Consider the following 17,327-nt stretch of genomic DNA (forward strand, 5'->3'; position numbering starts at 1 on the left):
TGTAGTTTTCTCTTGACGTGCTAATGCCAAAAAGGTGAGCGGCGGGACTGCATTTCCCAGAGTGCAACGGGGTGGGCGAGGGAAGGCAGGGGGGAAGGGACAGTCGGTCGCAGACCGCGCTGGGTTGCCGCCGCCGCTGCCGCCATCGTGCCAGCCCCTCGGGTGAGTGTTGGGGCCAGCGTTCCGGGGCGGGGGCTGGGCCGCAAGAGCCGCGCTCTAGGCCGCCGGCAGCCTCTGCTGCGAGTTTCCGGGAGGCCCCTCCCCTCCCCCCCCGACGGCCCGAAGCCGCGCGGGGCCCGAGCCATGTGTGGCGCGCGGCTCCGCCTCCCGCCGGTCCTCTGAAGCGGCGGCCTGGGGGAACGCGGAGAGCCAGACTGGCGCCTATCCGGGCTATACGGTGCGGTGGCTGGTGCGCCGGACTGCGCTGTGGCCAGGCCTTTTTCTCTAGTTCGGACCATCTGGATGGGGCGCTCCGGGCCCCGCCCCGTCTGGCCTGGCCCGGCCTGCTCGAATCCCGAAAGCTCTCCGGGCAGGCTAGCGGGCAGACACCATCCCCGCGTCCCGCCACCCGCCTGCGAAGATCCGGGGATGGGCAGCGCCACCCGGCTCACTCCAGAGCCAGCATGGGTAAGGGTGCCCGCCTGCCGCAGTCGGGGCTTGGGACTCTTACTCGGTCCCAGACTATAGTCATGCCAGGATGTAAGTGAACGCTCCGCTCCCTGCCTGGCTGCCTACTAGGAGTGCACGAAATCTACAGCTCCTGTGGTGGAACCCATGCTAGCTTCTGCATGGAGGGTAGGGTCGGGGAATCGGGCGCGAGAGTTCCACGTGGGACTTTACCTGTAGCCAGTTTGGGGAAATGTGAACCTGATGTGGTAGTGCGGCTCAGTTACCAGGTCCCAGCTACGGGTGTGTTGGCAGGCTGTGTTAGTGGAGAAAGGGAGGAAAGAAACCAAAAAGATGAAGTTGGAAGTGTGAGCCTAAGGTTTTGTTAGACCTTTTAGGCACAGTCCAATTTTGACGTCGGGACCTCCTGGAGTAAGCATAGAATTGCCCCGCAGAAGAGGATGACTCCTTAAGAATGGGATGACTAGGTGTGGTTTGTTGCAAGGGGAAGTAGAATCCAGGCCTGAGTTCCTTGAACCTAGTGCCAAACAAGACACCAAGGTGGAAGGGATCTTGAGGGTGGGGTGCATTTGAGCTGTAGGTGTCAGATTCAAACTCTGCAGGGCCCTTTTGAAGCCTGAGTGGCAGAAATAGAGCTGGAAGCTGCAGAAAGCCAGGCTTCCCCATCCCAACAGTTGGAGCTGCCTGTGAACAGGGAGGAAGCCAATTGGGTCTTGGGAAAGTGCCCTTAATAATCGTACCAGAGACTGGCCACATAGTTACTATCAGTCATGCTTTGAAAAGGCACTTCTGTTTGAATAATAAATTAAGAAATTAGTTCAGAGAAAAATCCTGGGACTTGGGAGTAATAATTTGTTAAGCCTTGATTCCTCTGCAGCTTTTGAGCCACAGGTTTTGAAGGGACCACAGCAGCTCCATCTCTGCACACTTGGCCTCAGCAGCAAGCAAAATGCTAGGTCTCTTAGGAAGGCTGGATTAAGTCCATAATGCAGACAACCACTGGCCCTGTCCTTTTTCTTTCTCTTGAATATTTCCCCAGATGATATTTTTCTGGTCATTCTGTTCTTGACTTAGAAGTTTTCTTTTAGTTGAATTGCTCTGCCTAATGATTCTCTCTGGTCCAGAAGAATAGGCAAAGAATGCTTTAGATCTCACCAGGGACTACCTTCTCTGGAATTAACTTTCCTAATCCACATCTTGGCCTTTAGAAATCAGGTCCATTCAGTAGGCTCAGGAGAGACCTGGTTTACCAATGGAATTGGGCAGTAAGAAAAGGAACTACCCACAGAACATGTGTAGGGTTAATGAGGTGGCTTCTCTTAGAACTAGAAACAGTTATTTCAAGAGCCTCTGGATTTTATTGGTGCTTTCTGGTACACAGGTTTCAGGTGAGGTGGGCTTATGGTCATGGATTAGTTTGTATATTGCCAGGTCTTGGGTAGTTTGACTACAGGGCTAGTGGTTTTTTTTTTTTTTTTTTTTTTTTTGTTTTTGTGTTTTGGTTCTGAGGATCGAACCCAGGGCCTTGCACTTGCTAGGCAAGCACTCTACTATTGAGCTATGTCCCAGAACCTGCAGGATCAAAAAGATACTATTCATTCTTCAAGGTTACCCTGGAGTAGGAGGAATTCAGGTCCCTCCCTCCTACTCTAATCCCTTTTGTAACTTTTGTCTGGAGTTTGTCTTGCTAGTCCTGACTATGAGAAGTCCTTGACCTTTCTGGAACTTGGCAGGCCATCTAGATTCTCTTCTCATCTGAAAACTCTGAGGTTCTTCAGGATCTTATCTGTGCCCTCTGTTCATGTAGGACTAACTTGGAACGTGGAGCCTGACATGGGGCAGTTGGTATATGTCTGTATAAGCAAGGAGCAGGTTGTGAAGATGCCTTTCATTCAACTCAAAATTTGTTTGCTGGGCACAGTCATACATATCTGTAATCCCTGTTTAGGAGGCTGAAGCAGAAGGATGACAAGTTTGACATTAGCTAAGACCCTGCCTCAAATAATAAAAAAGGATCAATATAGCTCAGGGTGAGCATGCTTGCCTAGTATGGTAGCCCTGGATTTAGTCTCCAATACTGAAAACAAGTTTGGTCCCTTAATGACCAGGAATACACTTCTCTCTGAGCCAGGTCTTGCTTTATTCTGGTGTCTTTGCCATTGGTGAGTTGGTATGGGATTAATGATTTAAGGGAGATAGAGAATTCTCAAATTTTAGAACTGGAAGGTACATTATGTCAAAATGTCAGGATTTCCTTACTGAGGCATTAGTATCTGGTGTGAAATTTTTTCCTCTTTGTTGGCAGTGATTGTGAGGGTTTTTTGGTTTTGCTTTTCTCTAAATGATCTTTTTTATTTTTTATTTATTTTTTCAGCCTTTGGCCTTCTCTGTATGTACACCTCTGGGCATAAGACGAAAAATGAATACTACCTAGCCTGGTACTGGGGAAAGGAGGTCTCCATGTTGGGGGTGACAGACAGGATCATGTTGGTATTATGTGCTGAGGGCCTTGTTGAAGAGACCTACCTGCAGGGTCCCTTAATCATGTGTAGGAGAGGAGGCTTTTGAATGATCAGAGGATTGAAGAGAAAAGACTTGGTGGATCCCCCTTCCTCTCCTATGTCTGGCAGAAACTGCCGAGGGAGGTATACCTCTGGATTGTGGGTTCACAAAGATTTTTTTTTTTTTTTAATATTTATTTTTCAGTTCTCAGCGGACACAACATCTTGGTTTGTATGTGGTGCTGAAGATTGAACCCGGGCTGCATGCACCCCAGGCGAGTGCGCTACCGCTTGAGCCACATCCCCAGCCCAGGTTCACAAAGATTTGAGTGAGGCTGCCACCACTCTAAATTGCTGTGACTATTGAGTTGCAACCTGCTCTTTGGTCTTCCAGGAGTCTGCTAAGGGTTTTCATAGTGGCTAGGAATCTCCCCAGCATTTTCTGTGGCCTTTCAGTCCCCTGGGTGTGTGGCTTCTGCCACTTTGACTGAAACTCTCATGGTCAGCTTGATTCAAGTGCCAAGCAGTTGTACCTAGAGTAGTGCCCATTAGGACATCTTTCCAGCATAAGAGATACAGGGGCTCCCTTCCTGCGTAGAGACCTGGTCATGGAGGCTCTTTGGGTGTTTCAGCAGATGACCCTTGCCTAAGGTACTGGGAAGGTGAACAGGAGCCAGAAGGGAATTTTTTTTTTCCCCAGTACTAAGGATTGGACTCAGGGCCTTACGTATGCTAGGCAAATATTCTTCCACCGAACTACATCCAGCCCTTTTATTTTTAAAAATATTTTATTTATTTATTTATTTATTTTTATGTGGTGCTGAGGATCGAACTCAGGACCTCGCACATGCTAGGTGAGCGCTCTACCACTGAGCCCCAGCCCCAAGCCCTTTTTATTTTTTGAGGCAGGGTCTCACTAAGTTTTGTAGGTTGACCTTAAACTGGTGATTCTTCCTTAATCTCAAGTAGCTGGAATGATAGGTGTGTACCACCTTACCTGGCCAGTAGGGACTTTAGAAATTACGGTGCTGCTTGTTTTAGAATCTAGTTCTCCACTTCTCAACAAGGCCTCCAAGACAGAGAAACAGTCCTTAGAGGACAGGTGAGTGGATCTAAAAAGTTTTCCACAAAATGGGATTTGAAAGTTGGACAGGATTTCTTTGGGCTGATATGGAGCTGAACCTTATGCTGGACTTCTTGTATAATTTTTTCAGGTGGGCCATTTGAAGGTGTTTGTGTTTTGAATTCAGTTTAAGTCAGCTACCTGTTTCCCAACTTTGACTATATGTGGCAGGAATTCCTAGAATAGTGACCATAAGGCATCTTTGCAGGGTGAGCCATTGAGGAACCAGCCCTATCTATCCCTAAGGGAGGCAGCAGTTTGTGGATTATCCCTGGGATGACTTTCAGGCCATGTGAATGATTGTTCTGGTCAATGCTCTGGCCATCAGGCCTATGTGCTGCCATCTCCCTTCTTATTTTATTATTTCAAGTGTATGCTCCTGGCAGGATGCTTGGCTCAGGTCTGGCTATGGCTGAGAAAGTGTCTTAGCAAGGAACAGGGACACAAGGCAGACCTGCTTTTTGGCCCCAGGGTTCCCACTGTTGGTAGACATATGGCTGAGAACTTTCTTTCACTGTCTTGGGCCTTATTCCTTTTTTGTTGCTGGTACATGCTATGTGCTGACTCCATAAGTCCCTACGCTAGACATAGGGCTACCACAGAGATGAAGAATATATATCCCAACCTCACTCTGATCCTTATCCTGAGAACCCTTATCTGATCCAACCCTGAGAAAGGGTTGTTTGAGGAACCTTGGAACTGTTCACCTCATTATCCTCAGTTAACTGGGAAAATTCCAGAATGTTCTTTCTTTCTTGTTCTGGGAATCAGACCTGGGCCTCACACATGCTAGGCAAGCGTTTTACTACTGAGCTACGTTCCCAGATGGGTTGATTGGCTGTTTGTGTGCTTGTTTTTCTTTTCTCTTTTATTTATTTAGTTATTTTGGTACTGGGGACTGGATCCAGGGTGCTTTATCACTGAGCTACACTCCCAGCCCTTTTCCATTTTTTATTTTAAGACAGGGTCTTGCCAAATTGTCCAGGTTGGCCTTGGAACTTGCATCCCCCTGCCTCGACCTCTTGATCACTGTGACCAGTGGTTATTTCTTAAAGCCTCCGCTACTCCATTGGAGCCACTTGGTTTCCCCAGGATAGAAACTAGAAGGTCTGCTAACCCCTTAAAGGTTCTCTGTGTGGAGCCCTTCTGCTTGCAGGTGATTTCAGTCCTAAGAATTTGTCACTATATTAAACCTGCTTTGACCTGGTGAGCATGTGCTCAGGTATTTTCCATCCTGTGTTGTATGGAGCTTGCTGATTTCAAACGGGAAGAAAAGGCCTGGGCTCTCTTCCCACCTTATTTTGCTGTCTTTATATGATCTTTTGCCCCACATTGGTTCTCAGCTATTCCAGTCCTGCTCATCTTCATGGACATTGTAATGCTAACTGCTAGAGGCCTTTTATGGTCTTGAATTCCTGTATTCCTTTGTTCCTTCCTTCCTTTTTTTTTTTTTTGGACAGTGCTGGGGATTGAACCCAAGGTCTCAGACATGCTCAGCAAGCTCTCTTCCACTGAGCTACGTTTCCAGCCTTTTTTTTTTTTTTTTTTTTAAGATTTATTTATTTTTTTGTGCCAGGAATTCAGGGATTGAACCAGGGGTGCTTAATCACTGAGCCACATCCTCAGCCCTTATTATTTTTGAGACAGTGTCTTGTTAGGTTGCTTAGGACCTTAGTGAGGCTGCATTCAAACTTGTAATCCTCCTGCCTTCAAGTTTCCTAAGCCACTGGGATTATAGGCGTATGCCACTGTGCCTGGCTCTTTTTTATAAATGCTGTTTTGCAACAGGGTCTCACTAAGTTTCCCAGGCTGGTCTTCAGCTTGGGATTCTGCTGCCTCAGCTTCCTGAATTGCTGGGATTACAGTGCTGGTACCACTATTCCTGGCTCGAATTGCTTCTTAACCTTGTCATGGCTTCTTCATCTACGAGTGAAGATACTCATACCAGCCTTAATTTCCCTGCTGTTCTCAGTCTTGGGATGTCACAGCAATGTTGTCCAGGCATAGTAGTGGCAGACCACAGGAGTGGTTACTTAGAGGATGGGGATGTAGCTCAGTGGTAAAGCACTTGTCTAGCATGAGCAAGGCCCTGGGTTCAATCCCCAGTACTGGGGAAATAAAACCAGGAGTGGTCACTTAGGGGCTTCCCTTAATCAAGTCCCTGTATACCTGACAAAGTTAATGGCATGAAGCTCTCAGTTCACATATGAAAAGACTGAGGCCCCAGAGATCTTGTGAGCCACTTGAGAAATGAGGTGCAAATGCAGGACAGAGAGACCAGAATGTGGTCTCAGGATTCCACTTCTGGATAAATCAGAGTAGCCCAATGGCTCTGGAAATTCTACCATCCAGGTAGAAGAGGAAGAATAGGCTTGTACAGTGCTGGGCTAGACCTCTGTTGTTTAGTTCAGAAAGGGTTCTGTCTGGCCAATCATCGGGCATCTCTTTATAGACTTGAGGCAAAGGAGTGGTGGGCTAGACAGTTGCCATTTCTGGGTCAAAGGGCCTACCTGCAAGAGGCTAAGGTCTTTTTCCTAGTGTTGACTTAGAATTCCTCTCAACTGGGTCCTCTATGATCTCAGTTATTTCTCTCATATGCCCACAATTACTGATGAGACAGAGTCAGAGGGTCACATAACAAGGGAAAGGTGGAGCAGGCTAGCGGCTAGATCTTTGAAGGGATGGCTGTATGTCTGCTATTCAGCTACAGTTGCCCCTCAGATGACAAGAACTGTGAGACAGTGTTGGTTAAGCCCCACCTGACACTCCACAGACAGATAACTAGATAGATGACAAAGGATCGTTTCCTGGCAACTTTGAAGGTGTGGGCCGGGGGGAAGTGGGTCACTGGGCCACTTAAATTGAGCAGGATTTGCCAGCATTGACTCCTCCAGACAAGGAGTCCCATGAATTTATGCAGTCAATCAAAAAAAAAGTTATTGTTGAACCAGGCACCATGGAATAGGGGTTACTAGAGAGGTGCCTTTATCAGGGAAACAGACCATAAAAAAGTATATAAGTGGGACAATCTATGTGGTACTGAGAAAACAGTACAGCAGGTAAAATGAGTATCTGGCGGGCTATCTAAACTGGGAAGTCAGTAAAGTGTTGATGAGGTGGTAACATTTGATTGACGTTTATGACATGGAGCCAGGGGTGTTGGGGCAAGAGTGAGCCAAATAGAAAAAGCAATATTTGCAAAGCCCTTGGGTAAGAAAAGCAGAATTTCCAGAATCAGGAAAATGCCTAATGTGGCTGCCAAAGAGGGAAGGAAGTGGACGGCAAGAGACAAAGTTGGGCAGCTGGGAATGGTAGCTAACCCTTAGGGAGTCAGAACAATCTGAAATTGTTCATAAAGTGGGGGCAATCCTACCTCTGTGCACATTTCTTGGGAAAGGACCACAGTTTTTGAGACATTCTCAGAGGGTCTTTGCACCCACAGAGACCTAAGGGTCAGTGGAGGCTGATGCTCAGTGGGTGATGATAGCTCCTCGAGGAGTCTGACCTGTCAGCCAGCGGACGGTTGGGGTGAAACAGGAGATGATGTGGTCAGCGGTCTCTCAGAAGAGCTGTAGGAGAAGCCATCAGGATGAAGGTCAGTCCCCAACGTGATGTGAGGCTGCCTCTAAGCCTTGGCATTTTGTTTTCTTACAGGCTGTTATTTCCATAGTAAATGTGTTAGGAACATAGTCAAGGCTTGCCAGCCCTTCAACTGGAATACCCACAGCCCAGAGCCACAGTGTTCCTGGGCAGAGGAGTAAGGCCTGTATATTAATAAGGGTTTGCACACAGGTTGATTTTGGGGGGAAGAGCCAGAACTGATCAGGCAGATGAGGTTATCTTGGCAGGAGACTCACCTGTGCATAAATCCAGGTGAGCAAGTACTGGACAAGTTATGGTGTGTGTATGTGTTTGGCATTACTAGATAAAAGTAGGAGAAAATGATTGATAAGATAGGGATAGGGATAAGTGGACAATGGATGACCATTGGCAGAGCTTTGGGGATTTGGTCTTTCTTTTTTTTTTTTTTTTTTTTTTTTAGGAGAGAGGAGAGAGAGAGAGAGAGAGAATTTTTAATATTTATTTTTTAGTTCTCGGCAGACACAACTTCTTTGTTGGTATGTGGTGCTGAGGATCGAACCCGGGCCGCAAGCATGCCAGGCGAGCGCGCTACCACTTGAGCCACATCCCCAGCCCGGATTTGGTCTTTCAACCAAGGTTGAGGGTGTTGTAGGGTAGGAATGTGGCCAGCTTTGTGTTTTAGAGCTTGGGAGTGGAAAGTTCATGGAGAACAAGTGCTGGCCCTGACTAGAAGCCCCAGTATTAACACACTGATGGGTGGTGAGCTCACTATGCCCCACCAAACTAGGAAGCCCTTCTGTTCCTTTATCCCTCCACCAGTACTCTTATCAAGTAGTTTTTGCATTAGAAAGTTATCATACCATTAAGAACAATAATGGAAAAGAAAACACACCCCCATACTTTCTCTGTCCTACCATGTGGCAGCACTTTTCTTGTGTTTGCATCAACTTCCAGTCCCAGTTCCCCTTCCTCCATCTCCAACTTTCTGCTTTCCTGCCCTCTGTTTACATGCCATCAGATATCTGCTGGTACTGTGTCTTCTGATTAGCATACATTTTTTTCTGGGACCTTCCCTGAAGGCTGCCCAACCCTGCCATGGATTGTGGCAGGAGAGATGGCTCAATTCATTCCTGCAATCTACCCCTGCCCCCAGAGGTCTGGGGATTGGGCAAGGTATCATGGGGGATGCTGTAGAATTGGGACAGGATTGAGAGAACTAAGCACAGTGAATACTAGGTGGAGGGGCAGAGATATGATGGGAGGCTATGCCCTGCCTCAGGTACTCTGAGTTTCTCTGTGGGTACAGCTTTTGTCTAACCTCTTGAAAAAGTACCCAAGAGAACAACTGAGACTAGATAATGGGTCCTTTGCTTCTCCCACTAGTTGACTTTTTTGTGGCAGAGTATGAATTGAGACACCTTCTGTTCCTATGTATAGGCGTGGCCAGATCCAAGCTTTCTTCTCTGCTTATTCTAGACCTTCCTGGAGATTTCTTAGTCATCCCAGTACTGAGCTTCTATTTTTAGTGCTACTACCTCTCAGGGGACCTAAAATTAAAAATTGGCTTAGTTTCTTAGATCCTCATTGGCTGGATTATTGGTCATAGGCTGGGGGATTGGCTGTGTTGTAACTGTTGGTACCTTCTGGCTTCTCTGGCCTAGGGTGAAGTCACAGGGACTTGAGTGAGTCTGTATTTACCACATTAAACAAGGGATTTAACCAAGTTCTCCAGTGAAGCTACACAACCACTGGCAACATTAGGGTTAGGATCCCCATTTTACTGGGGAGGCTGAGGAAGAAATCCCTTTAGGGTAGTGACTGATGTCATGATTGTCTGTTGGAATTGAACCCACTTCCTCTCTGCTTTGGCTCACAGTCCTGTTATCAGACGGGGCATGCTCCTCTCCATTCAAAGACAACTACAGAACATGAGGTGCAGAGAAGTGTGGGCCCTCTCACCCAGGACTTGGGCTTTCTATTCGGAGTCCTAGAGATTATTATCTGTGGCCAGGAGGGGGACTCCCTTCAAGACACCCCCTAGGGATAAGGCAGTACTAGGATGGGAGGATGTAAAGAAATTATTGTTTTCCCCTTTTCCATACCCCTCAGCTATCATTACTCTGATCCTCTGAACTCATGGCCCCAGCTCTGAGGCAGGGAAAAGTCATCCTCATCAATGGAGAAATGCCCCAGAAAGGGCCAAATTGGATATCAACTAACCTCACAGATGCCAACTGCTCCTTTGAGACTAACGGAGTTATTTTTGTTCTTTTTGTTAGAAGTGGGCCTCGAGGAGCCATCACTTCCCTATTCTCAATGGATCTTCCCCCACCTGCCAACAAAACCCTGGGACAGTGTGGGGGCCTGAGGTCTGCAATTGAAACATTCCATACATAGACATCGGTAATTTCTGGTCTGTGAAGTAGGAAGGATAGTAGTAACTCTGGTTTATAGCTTGTTGAAAGGATTAAATGAAAACATAGGGGGCTGGAGCAATTGCTTAGCTTCTATTTCAAGGGCCTGCTCCTTATTGGACATTGCAGGATCTGCTCTGATTTTCCTTTCTCAGGGCTCAACCCTCAACACCCATCCTGTATGCTCCACAACCTTGGTACTCTGACTCATCAACCAAGAGCTCCTCAAAGGAAGAACTGACTTTGGCCCTTCTCTGGGCTTCTAGCATTGGTCTAGCTTGGAAGGAGATCTCTTATCAAATCCCTAGGATTTCTCCATGTTCCTTAAGAGAACAAACCTCAGCAAAGGATTCCCTGTGCAATGAGGCCAGGGAAGGGGTAGGGGTCAGTGGCTGACTACCTCCTCATCTTGGAGTACCAATGCTTGCCTTTTTGTCTCACTGTTCTTGCAGGTCTCAGTGACGCTGGGTGACGCTCCAGAATGGGAGATAAGCCAATTTGGGAGCAGATTGGATCCAGCTTCATTCAACATTACTACCAGTTATTTGATAATGACAGAACCCAGCTAGGTGCAATTTATGTAAGTCTTCAGCTTTATGGCCAGAGTAGAACTTCAGAGGATCAATTCAGATGTTGGGCCAGTGGGCTGGAATTGTAGCTTAGTGGTAAACCCCTTGCCTAGCATGTGTGAGACACTAAGTTTAATCCTCAGTACTGCATAAAAATAAATCAATTAAATAAAGGTATTGTGTCCATCTACACTAAAAACTATATATATACTTTAAAAAGATGTTGGGCCAGTGTGTCCACTTCATAAGTTTGGGCTGTCCTGGCTCTTCCTCTATGAGTTTCTGTTCATAGGAAAGGAGAATCAAGGCCTGGTCCAACTACATATTTCCTTTTGTCATCTTCCATAAGAATGGGGATCCTACTGTCTTGGACAGAGGATTCTGGGCTTACCATTCCATGTGGTCACCACCTTATCAGGGCCCATGGTCCTGAGAGTGCCTCTAGACCAGACTGGGTAGCAGCAGGCAGAGGCTGAGGCTTATGGTACTCTCTGGAGGCAGCAGCTATGAGCATCTTCAGGTCAGAGCTGAGCTCTCTTGGAACCCCAGGTTCAGCTTCCCTTGGAGCCAAAAGCCCCTGAACACATGTGGGAAATGAAACCCTTCTATGTAGACATTGTTTACTACTACTTTAATGGTGTTCATTTATACTTATACTTGACCCTGCCTGAAATTCGGTCATAGAGATGCAATTGATTAGGCCACTGCTAGCAGATCTGCCCAGGATGGGAGTGATATGATTCATCCAGGCATAGCCTCAGAGGTTGGTTAGGCTGTGGGCAAAAAGTCTCCTTTTTAAAAGTCTAACTTTAAAAAGTCAGGGAACAATTAGAAATTTTAGAAGAAAGAAAGGACTTTTAGCAGTGAAAGACCAAACCCAGCATTAAGTATTACAAATATTAAGGTTAAGATGATTGTCATTACAAATAGAGACTTTTTTCTTTTTCCAGTGCTGGGGATCAAACCCAGTGCCTAAAGCATGTTTGGTCTCATCTTCTCTCAAATAAAGCAGGCTTTGCAATATGTAGTGTAGTGCATTCTGCTGTCATATATTTAAAAAAAAAAATCAATAAAAAATTTTTTTTCTAAGAAGAAACTAAATACTCAAAATTAAATTTTAGCAAAGAAATTAAAGTCAAAATAAATCTTGTCGATTATGGTTCTGAAAAAAAAAATAAAACAGGTCTGATACGGAGAGTTTAGCAAAGTCCTAAAAGAGCACTTACTATACATTGTTTCATAATCCTTAGCACATTTCCCCTTTGAAGATTAGGAAATTATGACTCAGAAAAATAAGTAGCTTGCCTAATGTCATCACTGGAAGTAGCAGAGGCTCTTTTGAATTCTACCTCTGAAGAAAGGGAAGGCATCAAAGGGCTAATTTAATGGACCCCATGTGGCATTTTGTCTGTTGATGGTAGTCTAGGGTTCCAGGCTACGTCTTGAAGAGGCCTTGTTAGCCTCCATTCCTCCCTGACTCGAGTACCTAGAAGGGCCACGGTAGAACTCAGCCATAGACCTGGAAATGGTAATAAACTTGGGATTTTTCCAAGTTATTTATTTTTTTAAAATTTGTTTTGTTTTTGTGGAACTGGGGATTGAACTCAGGGCCTCATACATGCTAAGCAAGCACTGAGTTACATCCCCAGCCCATATTTTAAATTTTTATTTCAAGACAGAGTCTTGCTAATTACCCAGGTTGGCTGTGAACTTGTAATTCTCCTGCCTCAGCTTCCCAAGAAGCTGGGGTTATAGGTGAGCACTACAACATCCAGCCCAAGTTCTTTTCTTTTTTCTTTTTTTTTTTTTTTTGGCCGGGGGGTACCAGGGATTGAATTCAGAGACACTCAACTATGGAGTCACATCCCCAGCCCTATATTGTATTTTATGTAGAGACAGGATCTCACTGAGTTACTTAGCACCTCACCGTTGCTAAGGCTGGCTTTGAACTCGTGATCCTCTGTCTCAGCTTCCCAAACCGTTGGGATTACAGGAGTGGGCCACCGTGCCCGGCCCAAATTATTTCTTATGACATCTCTGGGGCTGATGCTTACTAACCATGTGGCAGGATGGCTTTTGGCTGAGCACTGGCCACATATGGCCCTCCTGGAGCCCGTGGAGATTAGAGGCTCTTGAATAACAATGGGAAATGAAATCAATAAGTATATTTTGTTAAATAGGCATTTAGAGTCTGGGCCCATGGACCAATGGGGTGTGATTTTAAAAGTTGTTGATACTATAAACTTTGGAACTACCTTAGTTCCCCTGTTTGTGGACAGGAAAACTGAAGTGTGGACTCATTTTGTCAAATAAGACCTTTTCTCAGGTCTTAAGAAGAGATATTCCTTGTATTGAGGCCCTGACCCTGGGTTTCCTGTGCATTTTTAGATTGATGCATCATGCCTTACGTGGGAAGGACAGCAGTTTCAGGGGAAAGCTGCCATTGTGGAGAAGTTGACTGTAAGTAAGAGCCAAGCTTGGGTGTGGGTACTCCTTCCTTGCCCCTTCAGACCTCAGCCCACGGTCCATTCTTTCTCTTGCAGAGCCTTCCGTTCCAGAAAATCCAGCACAGCATCACGGCGCAGGACCATCAGCCCACGCCAGATAGCTGCATCATCAGCATGGTTGTGGGCCAGCTAAAGGTAGTAGTGCTGCTACAGTGTTATAGTAGTCCTGAGCAAATAGCAGAACTCTGGATCCCTGCCTTTCCTGTGTATGTGATCTGCTTATTAAGGGACAGCTAGATAAAGTGACTGTCTTGACCTGCAAAGTTCAATACAATAGCCATTAGTCATATTTGTTGTTGTTGTTGCTATTTGTTTGTTTGTTTTGTGATGATGGGGATTGAATCCAAGACCTTGCACATGGTTGACAAGAGTTCTACTACCAAGTTAAACCTCCAGCCCCGCAATTTTGGATTTTATTAAAATTAAATAAAATTTAAATGTAGTTTCTCGATTGTACTAGGTATATTTTAGATGTTCATGGTTAGTCATAGTCTATTGTACAGCACAGATACAGAACATTTCTATTATTGCAAAGGTATAATAGAGAACAATGATCTAGAGTATTTTTGGTGGGGGGAGTACTGGGGATTGAACTCAGGGGCACTCAACCACTGAGCCATATCCCCAGCACTATTTTATATTTTATTTAGAGACAAGGTCTCACTGAGTTGCTGAGCTCCTTGCTTTTGCGAGGCTGGCCTTGAACTCGTGATCTTCCTGCGTCAGCTTCCCAGGCTGCTGGGATTACAGGCATGTGCCACCCAGCAGTGTGGAATATAGAAAGGAGACAAAAGGTATAGGAGAAGGGTCAGGCTATAATGCTAAGCCCTTGGGCCCCTGAACTACCTCAGGGTATTAGATTATCCAGCTGGGTGCTAAGGGGCAGTTCCTTTCTGGAACTCCTGCATTTTTCTTTCCTCTTCTCAAGACCTGTCATTCTTTCCAGCATGGTGGCACATGCCTACAATCCCAGCTTCTTGGGAGGTGGAAGCAGGAGGATATCAAGTTTGAGGCCAACCTGAGCAACTTAGCAATACCCCATCTCAAAATAAAAACTAAAAGGGTCTGAGGATGTAGCTTGGTGGTAGAGCATCCTCGGATTCAGTCCCTAGTATTGGGTGGGATCCAGACTTATCAAACTTGTCAAACCTACCTGGCCCTTTGGACCCCTAGTAACTCTTGAAGGAACCTATTGTACTCCAACATATTAAAATCAGATCATGTTTTCAAAATACTTCTTTCATCCAGGTATGGTGGCTCACACCTATAATCCCAGCAACTTGGAAAGCTGAGTAGGATTACAAGTTTAAGGCTAAACTCAACAATTTAGTGAGTCTCTGTCTCAAAATAAAAAATAAATAAAAAGGGTGTTGCTTGGTGGTAAAGCACTCCTGGGTTCAATCCCTGGTACCAGAAAAAAAAAAAAATTAAAAAAAGGTAAGTCTCTCTTCCCAAAACAAGAAAACTTAACTGCCCCTTGGCCAGGTCCCAGTCTCCTAGAAATACGTGTGTCATGGTGGTGCTCACAGTAATAGGTTCACGTGCTTTCCCAATGCTAGTTAGGACAGGGCTTCCTAAGTCTAATATGGCTGTGGAAGGAGGGATATCCCAGCCTCTGCAGTGGACCCTGAGAGACATGCTTTCTGACTTTCCTGTCAGTTTCTCCTGTCTGTCCAAGATATTCTGTATCTAATTAGGCTCTCAGGATTTAAGAGGTATCTCCAGGGCTAGAGTTGTGGCTCAATTGTAGAGAGTTTGCCTATCATGTGCCAGGTACTGGTTTCGATTCTCAGCACCACATAAAAAAAAATAAATAAAATGAAGATATTGTTTCATCTACAGCTAAATATATATATATATATATATATATATATATATATATATATATATATATATTTTTTTTTTTTTTTTTTTTTTTTTTTTTTTTTAAGAGAGAGAGAGAGGGAATTTCAATATTTACTTTTCAGTTTTCGGTGGACACAACATCTTTGTTGGTATGTGGTGCTGAGGACCGAACCTGGGCCGCATGCATGCCAGGCGAGCGCGCTACCACATGAGCCACATCCCCAGCCCCTACAGCTAAAAATATTAAAAAATAAATAAAAAGAGGAGCCAGGGTTGTGGCTCAGTGGTAGAATACTTGCCTAGCGTGCGTGAGGCGCTGGGTTTGATCCTTGGCACCATATAAAAATGAAAACAAATAAAATAAAGGTATGGTGTCCATCTACAATAAAAAAAAATATTTAAAAAAAAGGTATCTCCAAGATATTCAATGCCTACTTTCTTAGTTAGGATAGTTAACAGTGCCCCTTCCCACCTGGTTTCAGATTCTTCCTGATGTTTCTGTCTCTAGAACTACAGTTCCCGATGACTGATTTGCTACTTTGTTGACATTAATTCCCAGAAACACAGTTGATGTTGGAGACACCACTGGTTAACTGGACTCTTACTTTAGTTAGGCCTCATCCCACTTTTCTCCATTTTGGCTAGAGACTGCTTGCCTTTCTTTTTCCATTACAGTGTTATATATTACACAACAGGACACAGATCACTCAAGTTTATACTGTTTTTCCCCTGTCAATTTGTGATCCCATTGTGAATTCAGTTTTAAGCCTTTTCTCACCTAGCCCCTGTCAGTATTAGCAATAGTTTCTCCAGATTGGATTGAATGGCATTATCAAATACTAAGACTGTTTGCAGGTTTTGTTTTTGTTTTTAATTTTGTTGTTGTTATTTGTTTGTGTGTGTGTGTGTGTGTGTGTGTGTGTGTGTGTGTGTGTGCGTGCGCACGCGCGCGCGCGCTGGGGATTGATTGCAAGGCAAGCACTCTACCAACTGAGCTTTTTCCCCAGCCCTTGTTTGCATTTTTTTGATACTATAAATTACATGGTAAGTACTAAAAGATTCTTTAAAAATTTTGATCATTTGTGCCCAGAGATATGGGTTTGAAGGCAGGTATATTCTCTGCTTCATTGTTGAAGCTAACTGGTGAAACAATCTGTACTTTTAATGCACATGGTAGTGGGAGCTGCCCTCTGTTGGCTTGTATGTGCCCAGTACAGTGTTTGATACATTATATCAATTTGCATTCACATTAGTTATATTGGGATTTGAGACCAGGACAGGAGGGTGTGATTTGGGATCAACTTTGGAGTTGACATTCTCTGCCCTACTCCCCTACCACTGAATTCCTTTTTTGTTCTTGGTCCTCTTACTGAATCATTTTCTCTCTCCTCACAGGCTGATGAAGACCCTATCATGGGGTTCCACCAGATGTTCCTATTAAAGAACATCAATGATGCTTGGGTTTGCACCAATGACATGTTCAGGCTTGCCCTGCACAACTTCGGCTGACCTCCTCCTGGCCAGGCACTCATGCTGTTTCCTCCTCCCTCCTCTTCCCAGTACTATCACACTCCTCCAGATGCTCCAAATATCATACACAAATAAGCAGGGCCACAGTGGGAGTGGGCGCAGTGCGCTGCTGCCACCAAGGTGTTGTGCATGATGTTTGGACACTAGCCTAGTTGCATCTGATGGGAGAAGTTTGTGTTGTACCAGCGCATGCCTTGGAAAGACTTAAGTAATGCAAAAGGTTGTCTTTTTTTTTTTTTTTTTTTTTAATCTACTGACAAGTTGCTCTAGTAACCCAAAGAAGTGAAGGAGAAAGCAGCTGCCTCACCACCCAGATATTGATTTGTTCAGATGTTTCAATGCCTCATGATACAATAAAACACGAAAATTTTCTTAACAGTTTAAATTGTTTTAATTAGTTTAATAGTTGACTAGGCATCAACAGCTACCCTGTTCCATTGTCTCTCATGTCTCACCCTCCCACCTGTCCTAACTCAGCAGTACCTGCTGCAAGGAGAACACAGGCAGAAGCACACTCTCAAGCCCTGTGGGCCAGAGTTCTCCACAGACTAGCTGGTCTTGGTTAAGCAAAAAGGGAGAGTATGGTCTGGCCTGAGCTTCTTTTGCAAGGAAGCCAGTGCTGTCAGTTC

General features: G+C 45.2%; 1 protein-coding gene across 3 annotated transcripts; it reads left to right on the forward strand.

Annotated features, from left to right (window-relative positions):
- The first annotated feature begins 42 nt into the window (after positions 1 to 42).
- On the forward strand, positions 43 to 17,076 carry NUTF2 (nuclear transport factor 2). Of its 3 annotated transcripts, none has more exons than XM_081275009.1 (5): positions 43 to 162; positions 10,700 to 10,827; positions 13,205 to 13,276; positions 13,360 to 13,458; positions 16,564 to 17,076. In XM_081275009.1, the coding sequence occupies exons 2-5, from the start codon at positions 10,729 to 10,731 to the stop codon at positions 16,675 to 16,677; spliced, it is 384 nt and encodes a 127-aa protein (XP_081131135.1). In that variant the 5' UTR covers positions 43 to 162; positions 10,700 to 10,728; the 3' UTR covers positions 16,678 to 17,076. The 3 variants fall into 3 exon arrangements, with proteins under 3 accessions (XP_081131135.1, XP_081131136.1, XP_081131137.1); XM_081275010.1 differs by lacking the exon at positions 43 to 162 and adding an exon at positions 189 to 627; XM_081275011.1 differs by lacking the exon at positions 43 to 162 and adding an exon at positions 7,731 to 7,846.
- The last annotated feature ends 251 nt before the right edge of the window (positions 17,077 to 17,327 follow it).

The sequence above is a fragment of the Spermophilus citellus genome (genome assembly GCF_964194105.1).
Source record: "Spermophilus citellus genome assembly, chromosome: 18".
Lineage (NCBI taxonomy): Eukaryota > Metazoa > Chordata > Mammalia > Rodentia > Sciuridae > Spermophilus > Spermophilus citellus.

Bases quoted from the DNA above. Each gene is read 5' to 3' on its own strand.
- NUTF2 (XM_081275009.1), top strand. From the start codon at position 10,729: ATGGGAGATAAGCCAATTTGGGAGCAGATTGGATCCAGCTTCATTCAA. The intron at 10,828-13,204 runs GTAAGTCTTCAG...GTGCATTTTTAG, and splicing joins CCCAGCTAGGTGCAATTTAT to ATTGATGCATCATGCCTTAC. The intron at 13,277-13,359 runs GTAAGTAAGAGC...TTTCTCTTGCAG, and splicing joins CCATTGTGGAGAAGTTGACT to AGCCTTCCGTTCCAGAAAAT.